General features: G+C 43.4%; 1 protein-coding gene across 2 annotated transcripts in view; it reads right to left on the reverse strand.

The window, feature by feature from the left end:
• Positions 1-22,839, reverse strand: part of LOC142905032 (dolichyl-diphosphooligosaccharide--protein glycosyltransferase subunit STT3B) — a 65,494-nt gene that overhangs the window by 35,644 nt on the left and 7,011 nt on the right. For both annotated transcript variants that reach the window (XM_076051492.1, XM_076051493.1), the window contains exon 2: positions 4,373-4,481. In XM_076051492.1, the coding sequence (XP_075907607.1) occupies positions 4,373-4,481 (109 nt within the window). The remainder of the gene's footprint in view (positions 1-4,372; positions 4,482-22,839) is intronic.

Here is a 22,839-nt window from a genome sequence, read left to right on the forward strand (position 1 = left end):
GACATAACTGTTACCTTACAAAAAAGGCAATGGTCACATACACAATTTCTCCATCAGAAACTGTACAGAGTATCATCTATTGTAAGTCCAAGTTCACCTTGCTTGTTGTAAAAGAAATATCGCTTGAAAGCAACCACAGAGATCTTTGGTATCTAGATGTGCTGCATTCGATAAATATCCGTTATGGTTGTTGGTGAAAAGACAAACAAAACAAAGTGGCACCCCGACAATTCCGGACGCACAATACCGTGTTGTGCAGTCAAGAGGCTCCAAACATTGGAAAATCACCTTTGAGCTACACGCCTTCCAATTCCAATTACCAGTTTAATAACGAGTTTGGGAGTGTCACCCACGGCTACAAGGCCTAACCCCAGTACGCATGTACCGTGACGTAACCAGCAAATCCATTAACACAAACCAAATCTTTCCAACGCAATTAAGCGGTGGCTGATAGAAATTGCCTGTGACAGACGAATGCTGATGGATGGGTTTTAAATTTCATCGGTGTGCGCCTCCCGCGCCGTAGAGAATACTGTCGTTGAACATTGACATGCTGCGTGGCTACAGCGTCTGCCCTGTGCCATCTGCTCCAGACTGCTATCATAACAACATCTCACAATGCAAAAAAAAAAGGAGAAGAGGAAGGAGCTAAATAAATAACAGGCCTCTCAGTCTCAACTGCAGAGAACCCTGTCCTCTCATCCGAGTACACAGACGGGAACGAGGACAGAGATTCGAGGCAGCGAGGCTCCTGCCCCATTTCTCTATTGGCCCCAATAATGGGAACATGTTGGGAGACAGTAGCACTTGCATTTGGCACTGAAGACCTGGATTATGTAATGTGATTTATTAACAGCAAATGCAATTATAGAACCGAGTGCACAAGTTATGGCTCCATAAACCTTTGACTAAGGAAAAGAGTTAGACTGAGGTGCTAAGGACGGCAAGACTGTGAATAGGACCGTTCTATTTTCTTTACTGAGGCCTCAGAGCGTGTGGGACTGACAGGATGAGTTTGAAAAGTGCTGAGGAAGAGAGGGAGACGGGGGATGAATGGGAAGAAAAGATCTAGGAGTTGGCACATTAACCCTTTACGTTACTCTGAAAAAGAAAACGTCCATCTTAAACAACAAACTCAAGACAAATCTGTAAAAGTCACCGGCGGATGTGAGGGCGGGCGGACTATATAAAATACATTCCACTTTGTTCTGTCCGTCAGACATGTCAAGGTAACTGCGGTACCGCAGCCGAGTGTTCAAAGTGGCATTGCTGGGTTTTCACTCATTGGCTGGCGGTTGTCTATGCAAGGCTCAGACCCAGCTGGGAGGCATGAATGGCTGCACCAATTCTCCACTTTGAGCTGTTGAACGTAGACTCGACTTGATTCTTCGGTTGCACATTCCCCTCGATCGCTCCACTTGAGCGGAATTCTAAGTGCAATGCACTCGTATGCAGGTTTTATTTATTTTGTCACTACTTTGTACTTTCTATTATTTTTGTGTGCAGCAGTTCAGATTTATCGGCAGCTGTTAGCTTTCTGTTTTTAGTGTTTCGAGTTTATACATCTGCTGTCTGCCTTGTTCTGCGTACTCATGTATCTCCTACTGCATGTCACATAATTGGTTCCTCTGGTACTGTGATTGAGGCAGTGTGTCTATATGTGGTCTGTGGACAGTGGAAACTAAATTGCCCTTTGGGGATGAATGTAGTTATTTTAGATGAGTTGAGTGGGGGCTAAGTTGGGGTAAGGTGGTGTGGGGTGGGGTCAGATGGGCGGGGAATGTGATAAGGCTACTGCCACATGACCAACTAGTAAGACCTTGCGGTTAAAGACCTCCTGCTAGTTAAACATCAAGTCAACTGATGAACGATAGTAGTCATCGTCATGTGAAGATTTAAACTGGCAGCACCAGATCACTGTGTGTAATCGCACTCGGGCCGCGGAGTCGCGTATGAGCAGAAGCAGAGTCAGCTCACTGAGAGGCTGTCGTTGGAGCCCTGAAGAAGGATGACTGTGTGTAAAGGCCTTGTTTTTCTTTCTGTGCAGCACTTGTTGAGGAATCCCATGAGTGCTTTATTTCTCCCCATGTCCTGAGTCTGACTGCCATCTTCTCCCAAGTGGATAACTTGGCTCCATCTCCACAGGGAGCCGTGTGTGAGAGTGTGTATTCATTCCTGAAGCGTCCCAGTTGACCTTTCCACGACAAACACAGCTGTGGTATCACATCACGATACTCCAGTGTGTATAATATATTTGCCTGATTATAAAATGGGACGTTTCAGAACCTCCGTTTGCACTCCTGAAATTCAATGAAGCCGGCTGTGTCCTTTCTTTTCCTTTCAAAACCAAATGCTTTGACTTTTACTTTCAGAGATCAAATTTAGAGCTTTGCCTCGGAGTGTTCTCTACGGTCAAGAAGCTGGACCCACAATTCACATCCACCCCAGTCTCAATCACGCCTCTAAATAATAATATTCAGTTTTTGACCAGAGCCAGCAACCAAAAGTTGCATGTCCTCGCACTTAGAACTTGCTGACCGAACTTTGAGTCCACGGTTTGATGATGACCACAGAGGTCAAGTGCTAAGTATTCCAGTTCCTGTGCACTGCCAGCAAAATGTAGCCTTAAAATCCCAGGATGTGTAATAGATGTAAAATAGTTAAAGTTTAAACAGGACAACAGAAAATGTACGCTAAGGCTAAGTAACAAAACAGAGTACTTGGCATGATCACAATTTACAACAATTATTCAACCAATTCAATGAGGGCTGCAACGATTCTTCGAGTAACTTCAGTACATCAATTACAAAAAATAATCGAGGATTTTTTATCTGCCTCGAAGCGTCGTTTAATTAAATTTCAAGCGCACGTTTTGCACGGACTCTTTAGTGTGACACAACGTGCCTCCGTCACAGGCCATGCGCCTCTGGAAAGCGGGAGAAGAGGAAAGCGCTGCGGTCTTTCGTCAACTTGTGAGAGAGGTATTTTGGTGCCTGCGAGCCCAGCTGACAGAATGGCAGAGGCCGAGAGCGACAATAATGAAAATGAACAAACGCAGCAGCGTTTCAAGAGACAAAAGCAGTCAAGGGTTTGGGAACACTTCAAACTAAAAATTCAGGACAAAAACAAGAGGACACATCCGATTGACGGACGACCCGAGACAAGGTAAATCATTATAAAATACATGATGTAAACGTTAACGTTGCCAACGTCGCGTTAGTCCACGAAACATTGTTGTTAGGAATTATGACTGACGCCAAGAAGAGGTGGAAAGTTACGACTGTATGCTCCGTAAAATAAGTTGCATCTGTCAAAAAAATGGGTCATGAAGAGGGAAAAAAAAAATATTACATACGTTGTGAGTGTGTATATTTGCCATTAACAGATTACCATATCATTACCATATTGCCATATCACATGCCTATTCATTTTAGTTTGCAGTGTATTGGGTCAGTAAGGCTTATTGTATGGTTAAGACATTTAACCTAAAAAATAACTTACTTTTATTTATTTATACTTTCACCTCTTTTTCAGTAAACCGTCACAGCCTAAAATGGACAGGTTCATTTTGTGTGTCTCAGGAAATTTTAAGTTAGAAGTAATTTTATTGATTTCATTTCATTTATTTTGACTGAAAACATTCACTGAACTGAAATAAAATGTAATTTTTTCTTAAAAAGGAAACAAAGTGCGGCAGGGAGGCGGGGGGTTGTAGAGGCATGTAATGCTAGTTCCTACACAGGGGTGCATCTCCAGCACAGCATCAAAACAATGTTGCCACATCAGATGATTGCTGGTGCAGGAACAGAGCTGTCGCAGAGCAGATGGAGTGCAGAGACGAGAAGCACTGGGGGTAGTTGGATATTAATGCTTAATCACAGTCATACTATCAACCACGCCTTGTTTACATTCAGTTTACATGCATGATTTAGAAACACCACTTGATTTAGTGGTGGTTTATGTCAAGGTCGTCATTGCTACTCTGCACAAGTCATGACGGAGTCCAGAAACTTTGCTTTTTAGCACCTATTGAACTCCATTTCTGTTTTGTTGTTGTTTTTTTGCTTCCTACATACATACACTTGAATTCCATTAGAGGACTCCAAGTCTTATATTCACACAGTCTTATAGCTTAGGACTGCATCCTGAGGGGAACACTAAAACTTTTCCAGGAACAGCAACAACAATAACGAAGCCCCTCTAGTATTCCTGCAAAATATAACGAGGGTTTGAAGGAGGAAAGAAGTGGGGATCCAGTCAAAAGTGGAGCGTCACTGCTCCTCCTTCCCACCCTATTAAAGCTGGAAGGAGATAACTCTGCCTTTATGTAAAACATGGAGAATTACAGCATCAGCTAAAAGAGGAAACTCACTGTGCCGCCGACGATCCTGCCCAGGGGATACCAGGCCCTTTCATCAAACCAGTTGAGGAACTCGTAGAAGCCATTTGTGGTGAGATGGTGCGTTGATCTGTAGTTGAACCTGAGACAGAAAGGGAAGACAGCCGGCTGAGCGCAAGTCAGGGGAACAACCGCGCGGACACATTCAATTCCAGTTCTGTTTATCTGCCGCGGCTAGAAGACTGAAAACACTCGACTCGAGGTGAGAGGAGCTTATTTAATTTCCAGACTTTAAGAAGCCTGGCGAGGGCTTCAGTGAATCTGCCCCGTTTGAATAGCATGAATGAGGAATCCATTCAATCTGTGAGACTTTGTAGTGAGCCAGCAAATCAAGTGAGACATCCTTCAGTCAGCCTTTCATTTAAATAATACAACAAAGATGAATTGCTATCACATATACTGTGGCATTTTTAGCGCAAAGCCCATTTATTAAACGGATGAATCCAACGGTAACCAATGGCACATGTTGGAGTGAAACTGTATAAATTACCTTACCTAATAATTTCAATGTCAATTGCAATCTTGGCTTTCCATCCCCATAAAAACCAGATAATCGGGTCACAACGATTATTATGGCAGATGTTGCGTGTGTGTGTGTGTGTGTGTGCGCGCCAGAATTTTTGGGCCATTCTCTGGACCAGCTTCTCAAACACGCACGGAGCGTAGCATTGTGCAGCTATGCATAAGATAGCAGTTTGGAAGAGCAGTGCTGCAAACGTTGAGAAAGGTGGACAACAGATTGAGCCAGAGATCGATCTTTGTTTTGGAGATTTCCACCAAGGGGAAGTTCATTTTTTCTCATTAAAATGCTCAAATTATTATTTATTACAAAGTCAGACAAAACATTCATCAAGTTAATTATCAATTCATCTTTCACTAGCAGCAACTCCTCATTTGGGATTGTGTTGTCAACTATATTTTAATGGTTCAATTTAACTTCACCAGTGAAGACTCTCACAATATAACATCTCAGTTCCATTTACAACAATTACTACAACTTGACAGGTTTAAAAAAACAAAAAACAAAAAAACAATCAATGTTCCTACGTTACTCGTCAACTAAAACACTGTCGTTCCTTCATTAAGTCAACCTAGTATTTTAAATCATTGCTTGCCAAACTCAATCATCACCCCAGTGGCGACAGCCCACCAGTCGACCTCCACATTTGGTCATTTAAATGTGGAAGCAACGTGAAATTTTAGTTCAGATTTCAGACAGATGAAAATAAACTGAAATTGAAATTTTAGGGCATTCAATTCACAGGCAAAAACAACCCTCAGATGATTGTGTTCAATATATAAATATATATTTTAAAAATTCAATTAGAATTAAATAAGGTGGAGCAGATTTAGTAATTCTATTATTATCCAGCCTCTAATATAAGGAAAACAACAGCGAGAAAGGCAGTGACTCACATAGACGCTGTACTGGACCGAGGAAGTTGGAACGCTGTCAAGCAGCAGAGCAAAAGAGCTGACACCGTTGAGAAAACTGCTGCCAAGGAGCTCGAAGCAAACATTTTCACAGGCACCTACTTTGCTGCAGAGCTCATTAATAGGAGCTGTTTTAAGGTATGTTCAGAGGCTCATAATGTACCTGGCGTGTACACTGTGCCTGTGACAAAGCTGAGTGGCCCAGTGTTTGTAACCACATCTGTCTGACCAATCAGCCCAGTTTCAAGATTAGAGGGTCTTTGACTAAGATCCTGTGGAATGATACTTGCAGGCAAAAGAAGATCAATTTTCACCAGAGGGGAAAAAAGTCCTCCAAAAATACGACAAACCTTTAAATATTTTGCTTTCTACGACTCAAACGAGGCAGGAGAGGTTTTATATACCTGATGCAGGGACACAAAAATATGTTCCAGGAGGGATTAATAAGCCACAGAATGTCCACAGGTAAGTCATTCTATTACCAGCGTTAATAAGGCACCTCTATAAGCAGTTTTGTAGTCAGGGACAGCAATTTAATGGGATGATGCAGGTGCAATATTCTCTATGTCTTTGTTCAAAAAGAAAATGGGGGCAGGGATCAACAGGGTAGAAAAAAAGTCTAATTTAGGCAGACAAGAAATAGCTCGAAGATACCTTCACCTTGGACTTTCTCAGCTCTGTGCTTAAAATGTTAGCCAAGCATCTCAGTGAAGAAGGTTTCTGCAGTTCCCCTTTATTACAACTCTTACAGAAGAGAAAAGTCATTTTAACTGCACGCAATTTTAAACAAGTCACCCCATCTATTCTTGGAATGAGATGGCGGTCCAAACAATGCCGCCTTCCCTTCCAGGGTTCACCTGAGAGAGCCGCAATGACTTAAAACTCAATAGAGCTGACACACACACACACCCCCACCCCCACCCCCACACACACCCCCACCCACACACACACACACACGATTGAACCACAGTTTGACTTGCAATGCTGCGAGAACCGGCCGACTTAATCTGCCGCAGAGCCGTGCAGGGGCTGCACAAAGAGGCAGCTCTGCATCCTAACAAGCCACGTCCAGAAAAGCCATTTTCCAACTACCTAATGGACGGTTATGTGCGGCGTTTTATTCCTGCCCTTGTCTCTTTGATGGGGAAGATAATGTAGCGCTGCCAGTAACATTAACGATTTAATGCCGAGCTGGCAATATGGTCCCAGGCTGTAAAACACCAGGCTTACTGGCGTCGCTAATGCCTCTTAGAGCCTCAAGCAAGTCCGTTTAAGGCTCGGCAATGCCATAAAGACGCAGATTAGATAATATCTTGTGGCAAAATTTTGGGGTAACTTGGAATAGGGTGCCGTTTAGATAGCCGCAGCTCCCCGCAGGCGCAGCTCGCTCCAACCGCGGTCCGCCTCACTGATGATCGCTTTTCTGTCGAGGCAGGATGATCACCGTCGGCACGAGTGAGTGAGTGGGCAGCAACGTTGTTTGCAAGCCACTGCGATGCCTTGCTCAGCATCGACCTCGTAATCAGATGCGTCATGCTGCTTCCCCGACCGGCTCGCGATACGCGAATGTCTACACCCACTTTTGGTTGCAGGGGTGTAATCATCACGTTGGCTAATTAGCTACCCGTGCTCGCTGAATAAATAACTCAATCGGGCAGCCTGGTTAAGGATCGCAGGAAGGCAAGCATGGGATTGCAACCGAGGCTTGTGCAACAGAACGCCCGTCCAATCCAATCGGCAGGTTTGGGCGATGCCCAGAGGTACATTTGGCACTGGCGATATCGCAGGATTTAGTTATTCTATGGGAATGTTTGTTAAGAAAATAATATGCGGGAGAAAAGTGCTGACCCCAAGCTTTATTTGCCTACTGTTTTAATCTCTCCAACTCAGGGTTACGCTCAAACTGAAGAAGCCAATTAGTTCTTAATTATTAAAAAAAAGAACACAACAAAAACATTAACAAAGGAGACGCACTACTCTCATAAGTCAGACACGCAACTTCGTACTTGAAAACAACAGAACCACTACCAGACATTGACGCAAGATCTCGTTGAAAAGCAATGCATGGTCTCCCAACGCTGGTCCCAACAATGGCGGTCATTTTGATATAATCAGGGGAAGACGATTATGGTGTAACGTCACAATAATATCACAACCTCCTGAGATCCCACGGCAAATATCATTCAAGTTGTTGGCGAGGTACGAACCATGGCTTCAACAATTCTTGACCATTTTCCAACAAGAAATGATCCGATTCCACAAGACAGTCTTTGAGTAATAAGACCTGAAACCTGGATAATGATGACCGACAATTCGCTTCACTTCTTATCCAAAGCTAAAAAACTTGGTGCAGTCAGAAAGGATCACCCCCAACAGCTAAATGGACAGCAGCCAAATTCCTCATGGTGCCGAGTTCCACGGGATGCTGTTGGCTGTCACCTGAAGGAATTAAGCACTTGGCGCACCATCCAGCCTCGGAATCATCTATTCAAAGGATGGTAGCGTGTGGATGCTGCTGCTGTGCATGACCTCGCTCGCTGACCCACTAAGGAAATTGGGCTCTTGGATCCTTCGCATGTAGCAACAGATGACTTGGTAGATGTTACAACAAACAGTGGCTGTGATTATGGCAGTGCTCTGCCAAAACAGGCAGTGGGTTCACTGGAGTATCGTCCCACTGGATGTTGAGAACAGGCAGAAACCACTAGAAGTATTACTGTGGGATTGTACTGCCAAAACTTCACACAAGCCAAAAAAAGGTTATCCTGTTTTCAATGTGTAAACACGGGAAGTGTTCTTAAAAAAAAAAAAATTTACTAGTACAGTGCTCATCTTCTAGATGCAGATCTAGGAAGGGCTGTTTGATCTCTTTTCCGGTGTTGGAAAAAAACAAATCATCCACAATATACTTAATAATTAACCCACAAACACCAAATGGGCAAGAAATTATAATAATGCCAGAAAACTTCATTGAGCTCATCAAAAATTAACACTCATTTTACAGCACAGATGTGGCATACAGCTGTGACTAATTTAAATATGAGCAACTCAAAATCGTTATCTGGTATGATTTAATTAACTGCATTAAGGTCAATGCTTTGATGATTCTTTTGACTGCAATAAATCTTATAAATGATTAAGTGGATATATTTATTTCATAATTACGTATACCTATTTTTAATCTTCATTAATTATTCATTTATGTGGCTTCAACAGTGAAATTGTGTTACATGGTGAAAATACCTACTCTCAATTATCTTTTCCTCACAAATAATTGATGTAAAAAGGTTCTGGTTTACATTTCGGATGAGAAAATAAAGGGCGGTGAAAGAAAAACAACAAAAACCTTTTTCTGACACTTGCTGTTCATGTAAAAAAAACAATATAATGACAACTGCATTCACTGTGAAGCAGTGTTACTCGACTTTGCAAGAAATCTCAATTCATTGAAACACTGATGATGGCTTCTGTTGCTCGTTTGGCGGATATAAAAAAAACACATCTGCACAGATGTCACAGTGCAGCCTGTTGAAACTGATGAATCACGAGTGAAAATGACACTGAAACTCCAACTAACGAGTCACAATGGTATAAATATTGATTTGTCTTGGGGAACGACTTCCAAACACATTTGCGGCTACGGCTCCAACTGAGATTACCCAGTTGACACGGAACAGCTATATATGAGCGTTGTGTGTGTGTGTGTGTGGAGGGGGGGAAGAGGGGGAAGGCGGGGCTTCTTTTTTTCCCTCTCGTTGAGTCAAGATAAACATTCCCACATAAAAGACTTCAAGACAACCTTGGGAGTCGAGTAATTCAATTCCGATAAGCCGCAGTATCTGTGCGCTATTTGTTGACTTTTCTGCCTTATACTTTGCTTGGAAGCTTGCAGCTTTGGGTACATTTGGCCACGCTCACAATTAATTCAGCAAGTTGTGGTCCTTTGAAAGAAATCAATCCATGCACCCTTATTTTCTGAAATGGACTTTCGGGGAGTTGCGGCGGTATAGGAGCCGCCATTATTGACACTAATTAACTTTTAGGAGGCACAAAGCCTCTTTTATAGACTTGCAATCCCTGCCACAACGTTTGGGTCCACTTAAAATCATTTGGTTGAAATGACACTATTTTTCTTCACTGGGTTGGGGGAAAAAAAGAAGCTTTACAAACATGAGAGGTGATTAAAGAAACCACCTAGCCAATTTTGAGGGTTCAAATTTTGTTGTTACACAAACTGGATCTGAAGCAAGACCACAAGTAGCTGACAGATTTATTAGGGCAGCTCCATGCTGAACAGGAGCGGGAGTTTTATAATATGATGTAGAAAAATGACTTTGATGGCTGGATATTAACTCCTCTTCACTGCGGCAGGAATTCACTGATTGATTTGCCAAAAGTGTGCGGGAAAGAAATGGTCATCTCATGACAAATGGCCACCAAAGGTTATTGGTCAATATTCAGTGGTCGGCTGGCGGGACTTAGATTGACAGTTTCATTTATCATTTAGCTATCTATCTATCTATGCTTCCACCTTTTTGTTCGATGTTTTTCAAAGCCATAATTGTTGCATAAGACCCAGAGGTGCTGTGCAGCACTTGTACAGTGGAAGGGTCTCACACAAGTAACCTAACATTCGGTTCATACGTCACAATTATTAGAGCAAAAGAACCCAAAACAATACACCATGGCAGTTACCGAGCAGGGAGCAATCTTTGAGCACATCCTTCCAAAGCAGAAAAGCCTAACTAGCTCGACAAAAGGAAACGTTGACATGTGTTACCTTGATCATTCACGGCTTAATATTCCACCGCATGACTAAAAAGGAAAAGAAAAAAAAAATTCTGCCAAATCTGTCAAGGTTCAAAGCGAACCGGTTGTCTTTTAAGAGGTTAAGCTCCTCGTAGAGTGCCGTGTGGATGTGTGTCTGTGTGTGTGTGTGTTACCATAAAACCTTATATCGATTCATTCCTTTCTCAGTGGAAATTCCCAGACTAAAGAGCATAGCTAGGAAAAAAGCAGTTTTCTCGTTGAGCTCATGGCACACAAGCAGGAATTGGTCTGCAGCAAAATGGAAAAATATGGAAAGCAGGACCATATTAATTGGAACATTTTAGAAAACAGCTAAATCAATCTTTTTTTTTTTTTTACCACTTTGTTGCACATTTAAACTGTGACTGGGTGAATGTCACAACACCTTAATTGATAAATAAAAGCAATGCATCAGCAGTTTGCAAACAGCACTGACTGATGGACTTCATTCAACTGGCAGGTAAGCATTTCACATAGGAAATAACTTCAGTTCTTGGGCCTCTTAATTATTATGCATTTACTCATTTTAAGGTCCATTTTAAGATTCTTATCATACCTACTTAGAACTATAATACACTCCCTTCACATCAGAGCCACTGCCAAAGAAGCCCAGCAACAGGTTTAAATATGAAGAGCAACCCTGACGAGGTGCTTTCCAGGATGAGAACGGCTCTTCCTAATGAATCTCTTGTCAGCGTGTTGCTCAGATGACACTTTGACAAAATGGCAGCACTGTCTCGTTCCACCTCTCACCCTGATCTGTTTAAGAAGACAGCGAGGCGCAGCAGGCCCACACTGAGCCGGGTTTGCAAAAGGGGCTTAGGGAAATTAAAAAAGGTCTTATTCAAGGTTTCTCTTGCTACATTTGGAAGAAGAAGAAAAAAAACAGCCCTTCAAGGCCCACGAAAACTCCAGTCCCTTAACTCTCGGCAGGCCCGAGGAAGCTTACAACCCTCGGCTATACACAATGCAAGATTTAGAATTTTAATAATGCCTTTGAAACGGGTGGTGTGGTTCAAACGCAACTCAAGATTTGTACTTTAAGTCCATTTAAAAAGGTAAGAAGAGGGGAGGGAGGAAATGTATGTTCCCCAGAGCCAAAAAAAAAGTCACTGTATTTCAAGTATGGTATGAGAATCAAAGGAAATGGATGAAAGGCATGCCAATTCCGCATTTAGCCAAGGAGTCCACCGGGGCAGAGGCTTTGCTTTTATCGAAACCCACTGTCTCCATCAACCAAAAATAGGGGAGAGGTACTGGGAGAGCCAAGCGGAACAAGCAGGCGGCAGCAAATCCCAGAGAACAGGCAGTAATTACTGGCACACAAAGAGCGTTGCTGTCATATCTGCATCTAATCAATCGGCTATCACAAACAAACACAAACAGCCAGGACAAACAGCAGCACTAATTACAGGCCTAATCGTCACACACTGAGATCTCTATTGAAGGCTTTCTTCAAAAAAATAAAAAATAAAAAGGAAAACAAAAAAGAATGAGCTCACATCTGAATGTTTGCACGTGACGTGTGGATGGGATGGCCCAACACTTCCTAGTTAAACAAATGACAAATAATCACTCACGTGCCGAGTGCTGCTGGAAGAAATTTTGTTATGCTTGCATATTGACAATAAAGATTCTTGATTCTCTTGATATACACACACAAATATATATATATACACATGTATAGACACACACACATATATACGTGTACATATGTGTGTGTGTGTGTGTTTGTGTGTGTGTGTGTGTGTGTCCCCTTGTGAGGGAACTTTCCTTAAAACCTGAAAGTATATTCAGTGCATTCTGGAGCCTCAGACAACTTTATCCCTCAAAGTGAGGCCTTCGGGCTGAAAATCCTGCAGCGAGGGTAAACTGAGGGCAGCTGGCCACAGACATCGCCGGCTTAAATATCATCTTCTCTTCATCCCAACCAGCTGCCGCAGAGCAGGAAGAAGAAGGAAGAAGAGGAAGAAAAAAAACCCCAGACATGATCCGGGAGTAAAATAATAAAAGAGAATGTTAAAACTTGCAGCTGTGGACTACACACAGTACAAGACTTTCCCCGGGAGAACAGGTTGTTGTTGCTGCTGTGGTGCTGCTGCTGCTGCTGCGGCTAAAAGCACAGCGAGAGCCGGCGGGGAGATGTTTCCACCTGACTGGCATAAACATGAACGCCACAGTCAGTCAGCAACACCGCACGGCCTCCCTCTGACTGCCAACTCAAGACTTTTAATTCACAGTGGCTGAATCACAGCAGTGGACCATGTGGTAATGGATGGACGGGTGTGCCAGCACTGCTCCCGCCATCCTGCAGGGCTCAAATTCTACCACCGTGGCCGAAGCAATTAGAGCGGCTGGGAGCGTGGCTGGGAGCACGGCTGGGAGCGCGGCTGTGGCGACACCCCCCGACCCCACCCTAACCCCAACACGGGCCGTGCTGCTGTCACCGTTTTCCGTTTCTGAAGAGGAAGAAGGAGGACGCTTCTCTTTTTCACTCTCTTCGCTTTTCCTCCAAGACGGGCGACTGGCGAGGCAACGTGTCGGGCGTCCGCAGGGGAGAGCGAGGAGGAATAAATTGTGTCTCCTCCTCAGGCAACACAGAAAAAAAGTTTCTGATCTCGATATGTGGCTGACTGGCCAGCTTGCTGTGCCAAATATGTTCTTTCTTTCTAATTCGTTTTGCGTTTTGAATTGAGTAGCAGCCAAAACACTGAGCAGCAGCTTTTGTGGCACGACTTGAACTCTCGGTGAAGGACTTGTTGAGAAGTGTTAGTCACTCCGCTGGGACTTACATGCACATTCAGTGAGTTATTCATTTAAGGATACTGTCAAGCCTGCATGAAGACCGAAAAGAAACAGCCAATAATATGTGAACAATCAAGTCATCATAGAATAAATGATTAAAAAAACAAAATCAAATCTGTCGGCGTATAAATGCTTCAGTCCTGCATTGTTAAGATTAAAAACAGCGATTAGCACCCGTCTGCACTCACACAACTCACAATGCCATTGTCATCCATCTGTGTCCATTAAAAAAAAACCCACAACAACTGTTTATTTATCTGGTCACAACATTTTATTTTAAGTCGTCTCTCTCTTATAAAGAATAAAACAGTGATGGCAAACTCTCCATCAGTGGCAGCAGCAGTGGGAGAATGACACTGACTGACAGCACAACTGCCGCCTACGACAAACACAAGGAGATTGGGAGCAACGCAGTGCTGCTGCATTAGGTTCCGTCTCCCAGCCAGCCAGCCAGCCAGCCAGCCAGCCAGCCAGCCGGGCAACGCTCTGCACTGCACAACTGGCTGGCAAACGGACTCCTGATGCAATGAGTCAAGACTTAAATAAAGAAGTGGTTGCCGTTTTTCCATCCCAGGCGAGCGCTATCGCCACTTCATTTCCATTCAAATGAAAAATCAACTAGCCAGACAAAATAACCTGATGCTTAATTCAAGGATTTAGGTTGTAGGGAAACAAACACACGCACAAAAAAAAATTGTAAATCTGATTTTTTTTTTACCTCCTATTACCACCACCATCCCCTCTTTGAAATTTCTCATCAGTATCCACTGCCTGCGTTTTCAAACACACAGCAGACGCAACATTTAAGTGGCTTGGAAGGTTCAATGTCGGCCGGGGCCTCTGCCGTCAAAAGGCTCGAAAAGGAGCATTGGCGACACGAGCGACGTGAGCTCGGCGCAGGCGACCCGTAGATGGCCCGTTTGATGTAGCGAGCCTTAATGATTCGAGCCGTCTAACGAGCAACCCTGTCAAAACGCCGCCGGGGGGGGGCAGCCTTCGCGGGACTTGGGAGAAGCTTTCGTCGCATAAAACACAGTGTCTGCGTGCAAAGATCTGCCCCCCGCGTGTGAGGTGGTGGTGCGGGGGTGGGGGGTTCGACGGGCGCTAATTTCTCCGAGATACAGAGAAGAAACAGGCGTTTGTTATTTCACGAGTCAAAGCAGGGAGCGGGAGTTTGCGACATGCTGCGTTTCCCTGCCAAAGGACGGAGAACCGCTCGCCTCCGTATCGGCTGAGTGTGACCGGCCACTGATAATTCAGGGTCGGGGCCTTCATAATGGATCTGGCCACGGAGATGAGAGTGAGAGAGTGTAGCTGAGGTCAAAGCTCTCCTCTCCCACCCCCCGACTAAAGACACGGCTACACCAGCCCTTTAAGTCTGGCCATGCTGCAGCAGCTGCATCACCCATATTGGTTTATTGAGAGCAGCCCGAAGACTTTTTTTTTTTCTGAAACCCATTTTTGCTAATTTTCATGACCATTGCTCATAGTTAATTTTTTGTCCCATTGTTTTTCAAATCTGTGTGCATCCATTACCCCTAATTTTAGAAATATCGCTTTTATTTTGCGAAAAACTTTGATGGAAACACAGCTTGCAACAAACACATGGAGGTCAGCTCTAAAACAGCTCTGTATTTTGGGATAAGATTTTATTTTATTTTTTTTTGCTGGTAGTTATTCCAAAATGCCACCACTGTTTGCAAAGAGGATGCACTGATAAAATTCATCCTTGCATTCTTCCTGGAATTTGTCCTCCATGGAACCAAAAAACAGGATTTCAGTCAAGGAGTCATTCCGTGAATAATCTGTGTTATTAAATTACAGTCTGCAGTGACACCCTCGGAACGATGCAACGATAGCAATGCAAATCACAGGTGAGCAGACATCTCATTACTTTTCCACGGTGAAAAGGTTTAGCCAGGACAACTTCAGGAGATATAAAGACAGGCAGGATAAGCACTCAGTGAAATGTTTCTGAAACGCACAATGATGGCGTCTTTGTAGAAGAAGACAGGCTTTGGTGTAGTGGGAATACATAAAAGGCAACAATGAGCTCGTCCTGGATGAAGACTTTGCACTGGATGGATGTGAAAAGACTGTGCACTGAGCCGCAGCGATTCCAAGAGGTCGAACCGAAGTGCACTTGGAGTCAAAGTCAGAAGTGAATGCACAAAATCATCAAATACGGTGAAGAACATTCGTGGGGAACATGAGAATGAGCTGTAGCGATTGCAGATGGCATTAAGTGCGTCTGTGCATTTCTGTGAGAGAACAGAGAGGGCGACGACAAAGAAAGAAAAAAAAGAAAAGAAGAAACTGACTCTCTCGGGATTGAAATGCAGCCCAGAGATGCAGAAGGCAGAGTTGGCGTCCCGCTGATTCTCCCTCTGCAAGTGAAAGATACCGCTGCAGACAGACCTAGTTGAGTCTCTCAGACACACACACACGGGGAGGTACGTCCTCAGTAGAAGTCTAGAAGTTTTCATTGTGCAAAGATGAGACCTTTCATCAGTTGTACTCCTCTTATTCATAAAGAAGAGTCGCATAAAGAGGTACAGAATCACAGCTACACACTGTACCTTCAGCTATATGCAGAAACAGCTCATATAGTCGCACTCTGGATTAAAGAGCCCAAGTCATCCCCGTCAATGAGCTGAACCAATCGTCCCTGGAAGTCTCCAGAGTCTTCTTACAGGGTTGAAGTACGACTTTGCCATTATATGTATTCATGTATCAGTGCCAAAATTGGCCTTTTGAACCTGGAAGTGGAGTGGAAGTCTTTGGAAAAAGTTTGAAATTGTCCATTTGATTTTCACAGTATTCAAGAGGATAAAAATAATCATATCTATTAGTATTTTTACCAATTGACAAATCGAAATTGACTGAAACTGAAATGTTTTTGAAAAGCTTGACTGAAAAGACACAGAAAATACTTTAAAAAAAAAAAAAAAAAAAAAAAACCCAGACCGTTTTCAACAGGTGTGGCCCTTTTTTACACTCTAGAAGCCAAACCACTTAAAACACCTAATTGGGGAATATTGATGCATACTGGCAGGCAAATCCCACAGGAACTAATATGCCAGATGGCATCAGGGGGAGTGTCATCAAAAATAATATTCCTTAACAGCATCACTGGCACACCAACTGGCTGCTGACAGTTAGTACGTAATCAATGCAGGGGGAGAAAAACAGTAAAAGCTAAATGTAAATGTGCTTACAGCTGCAATTGACTGGCCTGTTTTTTTCAGACCTGAGCGACACTGCGCAGCGCCTCTAAAAGTTCATCTTGCTTTGAAGCTAAACTTTGGAACCAGACCAAGAGCTAGCGCAAGGCCAGTCTCTGCCTTTTAAAAGAAATGCCCACGGGGAGGGAAAGCATCACATAACAGAAAACAAAGAAACTGGTCAATAAGGACGAGAAGGGCAGAGAATGTCATATTTGTCTGTTTTCCCCTTGGTTTGGGGAAAACAGTATAATTCAAGGTCATAATGAGCTGCCAGGGTAAATGGAACTCTAATGAGGGTGGTTATTGCCAGACTGCTAAAGCTGTAGCGCAATGGAAAAGTTGATGACTAAGGTCACTTATCTTTCCTGAGTGAAGCCATATCAAGTTCCTAATGATCATGATCTCTTTATTTTGCAATAAAGCTCTGATGATTGCACCTTCCCGAAAAGAGAAGAAAAAAAAAAACTCTCCCACAGCTGGATCATTCCAGCTGTGCTGCATCTGCTTAAAATATGCTCAACATTAAAGGGCAAGATGGACCCCCCCCAAAAAAACAAAACAAAACAAAACAAAACAAAACAAAACAAAACAAAACAAAAAGTCACGCCTGAATTTCCCCAAAATTGTTTAATATCAGAGCAAAAAGCAGAACTGCAAGGGGAACTACATGCCAGTGACCATAGGGGGGAAAGGGTTTAATAGTAATAAAGATTTATGGGACACTTTAATTGGACTTAGTAAACTTAATGGGAATCTTTAACTAAAACCTGCAAACAGAATTATACGAGTTAAATAATTCCCAAGAGCTATAGTTGTAATAAACATGAAGGGGGATGTTTCCCTCAGTCATTGTATTTGCTGAATTTGAATTGCTGATTTATTTTGTTTTTTCAAAGCCACGATAGAATGGAACACAAAATTATTGCAGAATCTGAAGACAAGCTGCAACAAAAACAGTGGATAAGACAGATGCAGTCCAGTCTAGAACATTAAGGTTAATACATTCATTTTTTTAGAAGGACTTGGCAGAGGTGGCATGGCATGAATGGAGTTCAGCGAGGCCAGGCCATTGCGACTTCATGGTCACCCCATTCATCCTTTGGCCTGCTGCTGTAATGAGGCAGCCACTTTATCATTTCCTGTGTAGGAAGAAGAACTATTACATCCCTGTATGGATCTGAAACATTTAAATTTACAATTCAAAAATTCTAAAACCTCCAGGTAACACCAGTCAACGTTCGATACTTCTTGCTACAAACATGGGAACACTTCTGTTAATACAGAGAAACTGTACACAGGTAAATACTATATTCATAAAGACTATCGTAACAGGTATTTCTTAAGTATATACCGATAGCAGCCAAACATTTGGCTCCTTCACAAAGTTCCCCAATAATAAAAAAAGACAAGCTCGGGGGAGGAATGTGTTGGCACCAAATTTTCACCCATATGGAGGCCGAATCTTGAGAAAGCCAGCAAACCTGCTGCTGTGACTCAAGGCTCCAAGAACTGCTGTTTTACATCTCTTTCTCACCAGTCAACAAAATGTAAACTGTGAGCCCAAGAGTTTCAGACGATGATGTCCAGATTGGAGCGTATGGACAGTAGGCCACAAGATCCAGAGAAACCAACAAAAGATTCAGCTCGGAAATCCTAGTTCATTGTGTTCATTGAGGAGTGTATCGCCCAACAAGATTACTCGACATTGTCTCCTGTTGTTGGAAGTACTGAGGGCGGACCAAATGTGATGACAAGACATGTAAGATTTCAAGGGGGGGAAAAAACATATGCGGTCTTTATCAACTTTCTAAGACCAATATTAATCATAAAAACCCATAATATACAGTGTCCCAAAAAACTGACATCATTTCGCAGGCCAATAATTTTGACTATTCTTGCTGAAATAACCTCACGTCTTCACAGAATGTATTAAATCAGATCAAGATTTAATATTTAATGTTTTATTGTTGTTCTGTTTTCAGGTTGAGACATTTTGCGTCTTGGAATATGCTTGCACACAGTGCACATGTTGAACACTTACAAAATAGGTCCCATAATAAACTTATGATGTTCACCACCTGATCTGTTCTATTTCATTAAGCTAGACTTAGTTTTCAGGATAATGGCTTTTAAAATTATGTCAAATGTTTTGGGACACCCTATATTTTAAGCAAGACAAAGGCTTTAAAGTTGTGCAAAAGTTCATTATTTATAGAAAAAAACTGTAACAGTTGCTCTTTTTTTTTTTTCTTTTTTTTTTTTTTTTAAATAAATAGAAGAAAGAAAGAAATCCTAGGGAAGAATTTATGCAGTTCCAGTAGAAGTAAAGCACCAAAAAGGTCAGTTGCCTGAGGATAGTGCATCTGAAGTCCCCTTCAGAGTGGGCACAGCTCAGACTTGACAATTGCCAGCTGTATCTAAACGTTGCTTCAGCAGTGACTGGCCAGAGGTACAGATAAAACGAAATAGGTGTGTCCAGATTAAACATTTCTGTAGGTAACTTCTCCTGGCACATGGGGTTAAAAAGCAATTTCTGATAAGCCTTCAATCCCTGAATAAAAGCTGAAGAGTTTGCCTCTTAAATCAGAGATGTCTGGAAGCCAAAAGGAACAAATGCGCTGACGCCTGCTGTGACTTCCCTGAATCCACAATGAGTCACGCTATTCTCAAAGCACATCTGAGGACTTTTTATAGCAGCAGGTAAGCTGTGTGGCAACAATGACCAGTGTCCATGGGGGAGAACCCGGTCTCAGTAAACCCTCAAATTTATACCGTGCCTTGTGGTCACTCAGGACTCTTGGCACAGAGCTAGTGTAAGGTGTTTAAATAATGACACCGATCCAAACACCATAACAGGGGGAAGCAGCGTTCCAGGGAATTCAGTGTGGTCTTTCTACATATTGGAAATGACAACGCGGTTCACACAGCACTCTGAAAAAATGTTACTACTGCTGTGGCCAAAACACAGAAGATTAAAGAAATTCCAAGACAAGCGTTCACACTGTGGTCACCGTATCAGTGACCCTTCAGCTCATTAGTAGTCCAACTTTGTCTCTGCACTCCAGCCCGATCCATGGCGTGACGTTTCTCTCCCGCAGCAGCAGGCAGCTGCTCTTCTTGATAATGAAGATGATATGACAGCCGCCTGACAGGCCAGTCTTTCTCGGACCAGTCACAGATTGACAAGCTATTCCAGCTGTCACTTCATCCTGCTTGACACCACTCCATTGGTCCATCTGTCATTTCTCATCCTCTGCCCGAGGCCCTCTTCCACCCACTCGTCCCCCCTGTCCATTCGGCTCTACCCCACGACAAAAAGAAAGCAGCACGTGGCAGATGTGTCCCAGTCTGGATCAGCTGATCTGACACCGTGAAACAATGCTGTGGGCCGAGACTCTAATGCTCTGGAACGTCCCTCCAGGTTGGCTCGCCAGCAGGGGGAGGCTGTGACAATTAAGTTATCCCCTGCAAAAGGGGGAGCTGGCAGTAAAACCCGACAACAGCTCAGCATCGAACAATGCCAGTGAAACAAAGGGCCAGGTGTCTGCAAAATAAAAGCATGCCTTCTGGCTGGCAGGGCCTCCAAGTGCTCGTTAATGTGTCATTTTTCACACAAAAAGGTTAAATTAATACATCCATAGCTATAAAAATTACAAATAGTTGATCTATTTTAAATTCAGAAGAGGAGCTGGAAGCAAATGTGTTTTTAGGTCTTGCTGCTTCTTCTTTTTTTTTTTTTTACCCAAAAACCTTAAAAAAAAAAAAGATCTCTAGTGAAGCCACTCAAATATTGCTTCATCTTTACAGATGAAATACTGCCATATGGACTGATCTAACAAAACATCTGCAGGAATCAGTAATTGCGACTGACTTTTTCCCATCACACACATACAGTTGGAGCACTTTTGATCTTCATTTTTGGGCAGTGGGGTCCCCCAGTGTCGGGCCCTTGGGGTAATATGTTACATTTGATGATCGGGTTTCTGCTGGGTTGGATGGCTACTTTACTTCCCTTCAAGCAATGCTGGAAGTCAGCCAAAACAAATACAACACGCTCAGGGAATACGCTCAAATATATAAGTAACAACAGTTTATCAAAGTATATTCATTTTATAGGAGGGTAGAGTGAATGAGCTGTGGACCACATGGCACAGATTCTGGATGAGAGAACAAAACCGTGTTACAATTTTGAGCAAATTAAATGAGGTTCAATGAAGTTTCACTAAGCAACAGGGCTCGCTAACGCCAAAGGCTTTAATTGACCACTTTAATTTATGGCATTGGGAATTTTTTTTTGAAAGGGAGGCCAAAACTAACCCATTCAAACTGACCACAGCCTTGAAAGAGGCTTACATTAAAAGAGAAAAAGATGTGTCTTTTCTCAGTTGGGAGAAAATATACTTTGAAAGGGACTAAATTCATTTAAGCCACCTAAACTTCTTTTAGGTGGCTTACTTCTTTTTCAGCTGAAGTTAGTTCTATATGTACCATGAGACCTTCAAATGGTCAAATGGGGGAGGGAAAGATAGAAAGAGCTTATACTGCTCACTAAAAATAAAGCATGAATATTATGCATGTGCAGGCACAGATAAAGTGAAGAAGAGGTGTGGAGAACAATGGAACCTTCTTGGCTGAATGACCAAAACCTCCCTGAGACTGGATGCCTTGCAGGCGCTAATTTCTTCTCTCCCTCTCTGCCTCCCACCATCCTAGCACCGTTGCGCTTGCTCGTCCTTTCTTCTGCGTTCTGTATGCAGGTGCTCTCGCCCACGGAGCCGCGTGCTGCCGACTCCTGTCGGCGAGAGGATAGGGACGTATGATAAGCGCAAATCCCCTCACTTTCACCCCTGGCGCACTTTCACCCCACCGACGCTGAGAACGCATCAAGGAGCGCTTCAAAAAGCAGACACGAGATAACAGGTGAGGGGCTAGAGGAGGCGGGCTGGGTTCGCTGACCACCCATTGGCCAATGACGGCGAGTCAAGGCAACCTTGTTGCCAACATATGTCTTCGGTGGTCGGCCACTAAGAAATGGTGACCCACCACTGACTGCATTTCATACATATTTTTAATACTCGCCCTCCTTCCTGCGTGTTTTTTCTTTTCCCCAGCTGCATTCAAATGCACCACAGAGCACACAAACACACGCAAACACACACGCAGGATCTTGTTGCGATCAAACCGATCACACCCGCTTGAGACGCGTGCCAGTGCCAGTGCAGAGCCAAACCAGCCAGCAAACAAGCTGCCTCTTCTAAACAAACAACGAGCTGAGGAATGCCTCATTATGATGCCATGGTAAAGCCATGCCAATATACAGCAGCTCCGGTTACAAGGCTGTATTCAGAGTGCAGGGGAATCTGATTCAAATCAGATTCCTTCTCAAATCCGGGCTGACTGTCCCCACTGTTTTTAGCAAGTGTCCAAATGGGATCTGGCTCTGTTCAGACTCTGTTCATTATTGACCCATCTGAGAGGTTGCTGTAGCAACGACGCCGGAGCGGAGGCGTCGTCCAGCATAACGTGCAGTGTGTGACGTCATAATTGTGATAGCGGCATAAACTAAATGGACTTGTTGCGATACATGGCCTGAAGCTCAGCATGAATGGAGCTACAGTATCTCCCCACACACTGATGAGCCAATGAGTTTCCTCCCCTGTCCAGGCACTGCTGTTTTCTACTTCTTCTGTCTGCCCCATTACGTTACAGCTCCACACCTGGAATGGTCAGTCGTCACAAACAGTGAAAACCGATCGGTGTGTTTGGAGCTGTTCACACTGAGACGCATCAGTCCAAATGCAATTTGAAACGACCTCTCCAAGATAATTTCAAATCCAAAAATCGGATTTCCTGTGATTTGTGACTGTTCAGACTACCAAAGAGCCGTCCGGTTTCAATCTGTATGGGCTAAAAATCAGATTTTGGCTGGCAGTCTGAATGCAGCTTAAGAACACTGCCGTGACCAACGTCAGATAACTGGCTGGCAAGCTTCCATGTCAGGAACAGCCCTAGTCCTCCTCATTATTTTTGATTATTATTTTTTTGTTAATTGAGGACTGTTTCTTAGAAGTGGGAATATTGTTTTGTGCCACGGTTAACTGGAGAGCCTACAGGCGTGTCTTGTCGCCTTTGATTCATTTAGTTCAAAGGAGGGAGACTGACATG

Source organism: Nelusetta ayraudi, unplaced genomic scaffold (assembly GCF_046127955.1).
Source record: "Nelusetta ayraudi isolate G7.1 ecotype Tasmania unplaced genomic scaffold, CSIRO-AGI_Nayr_v1 ptg000135l, whole genome shotgun sequence".
NCBI classification, from domain to species: Eukaryota; Metazoa; Chordata; class Actinopteri; order Tetraodontiformes; family Monacanthidae; genus Nelusetta; species Nelusetta ayraudi.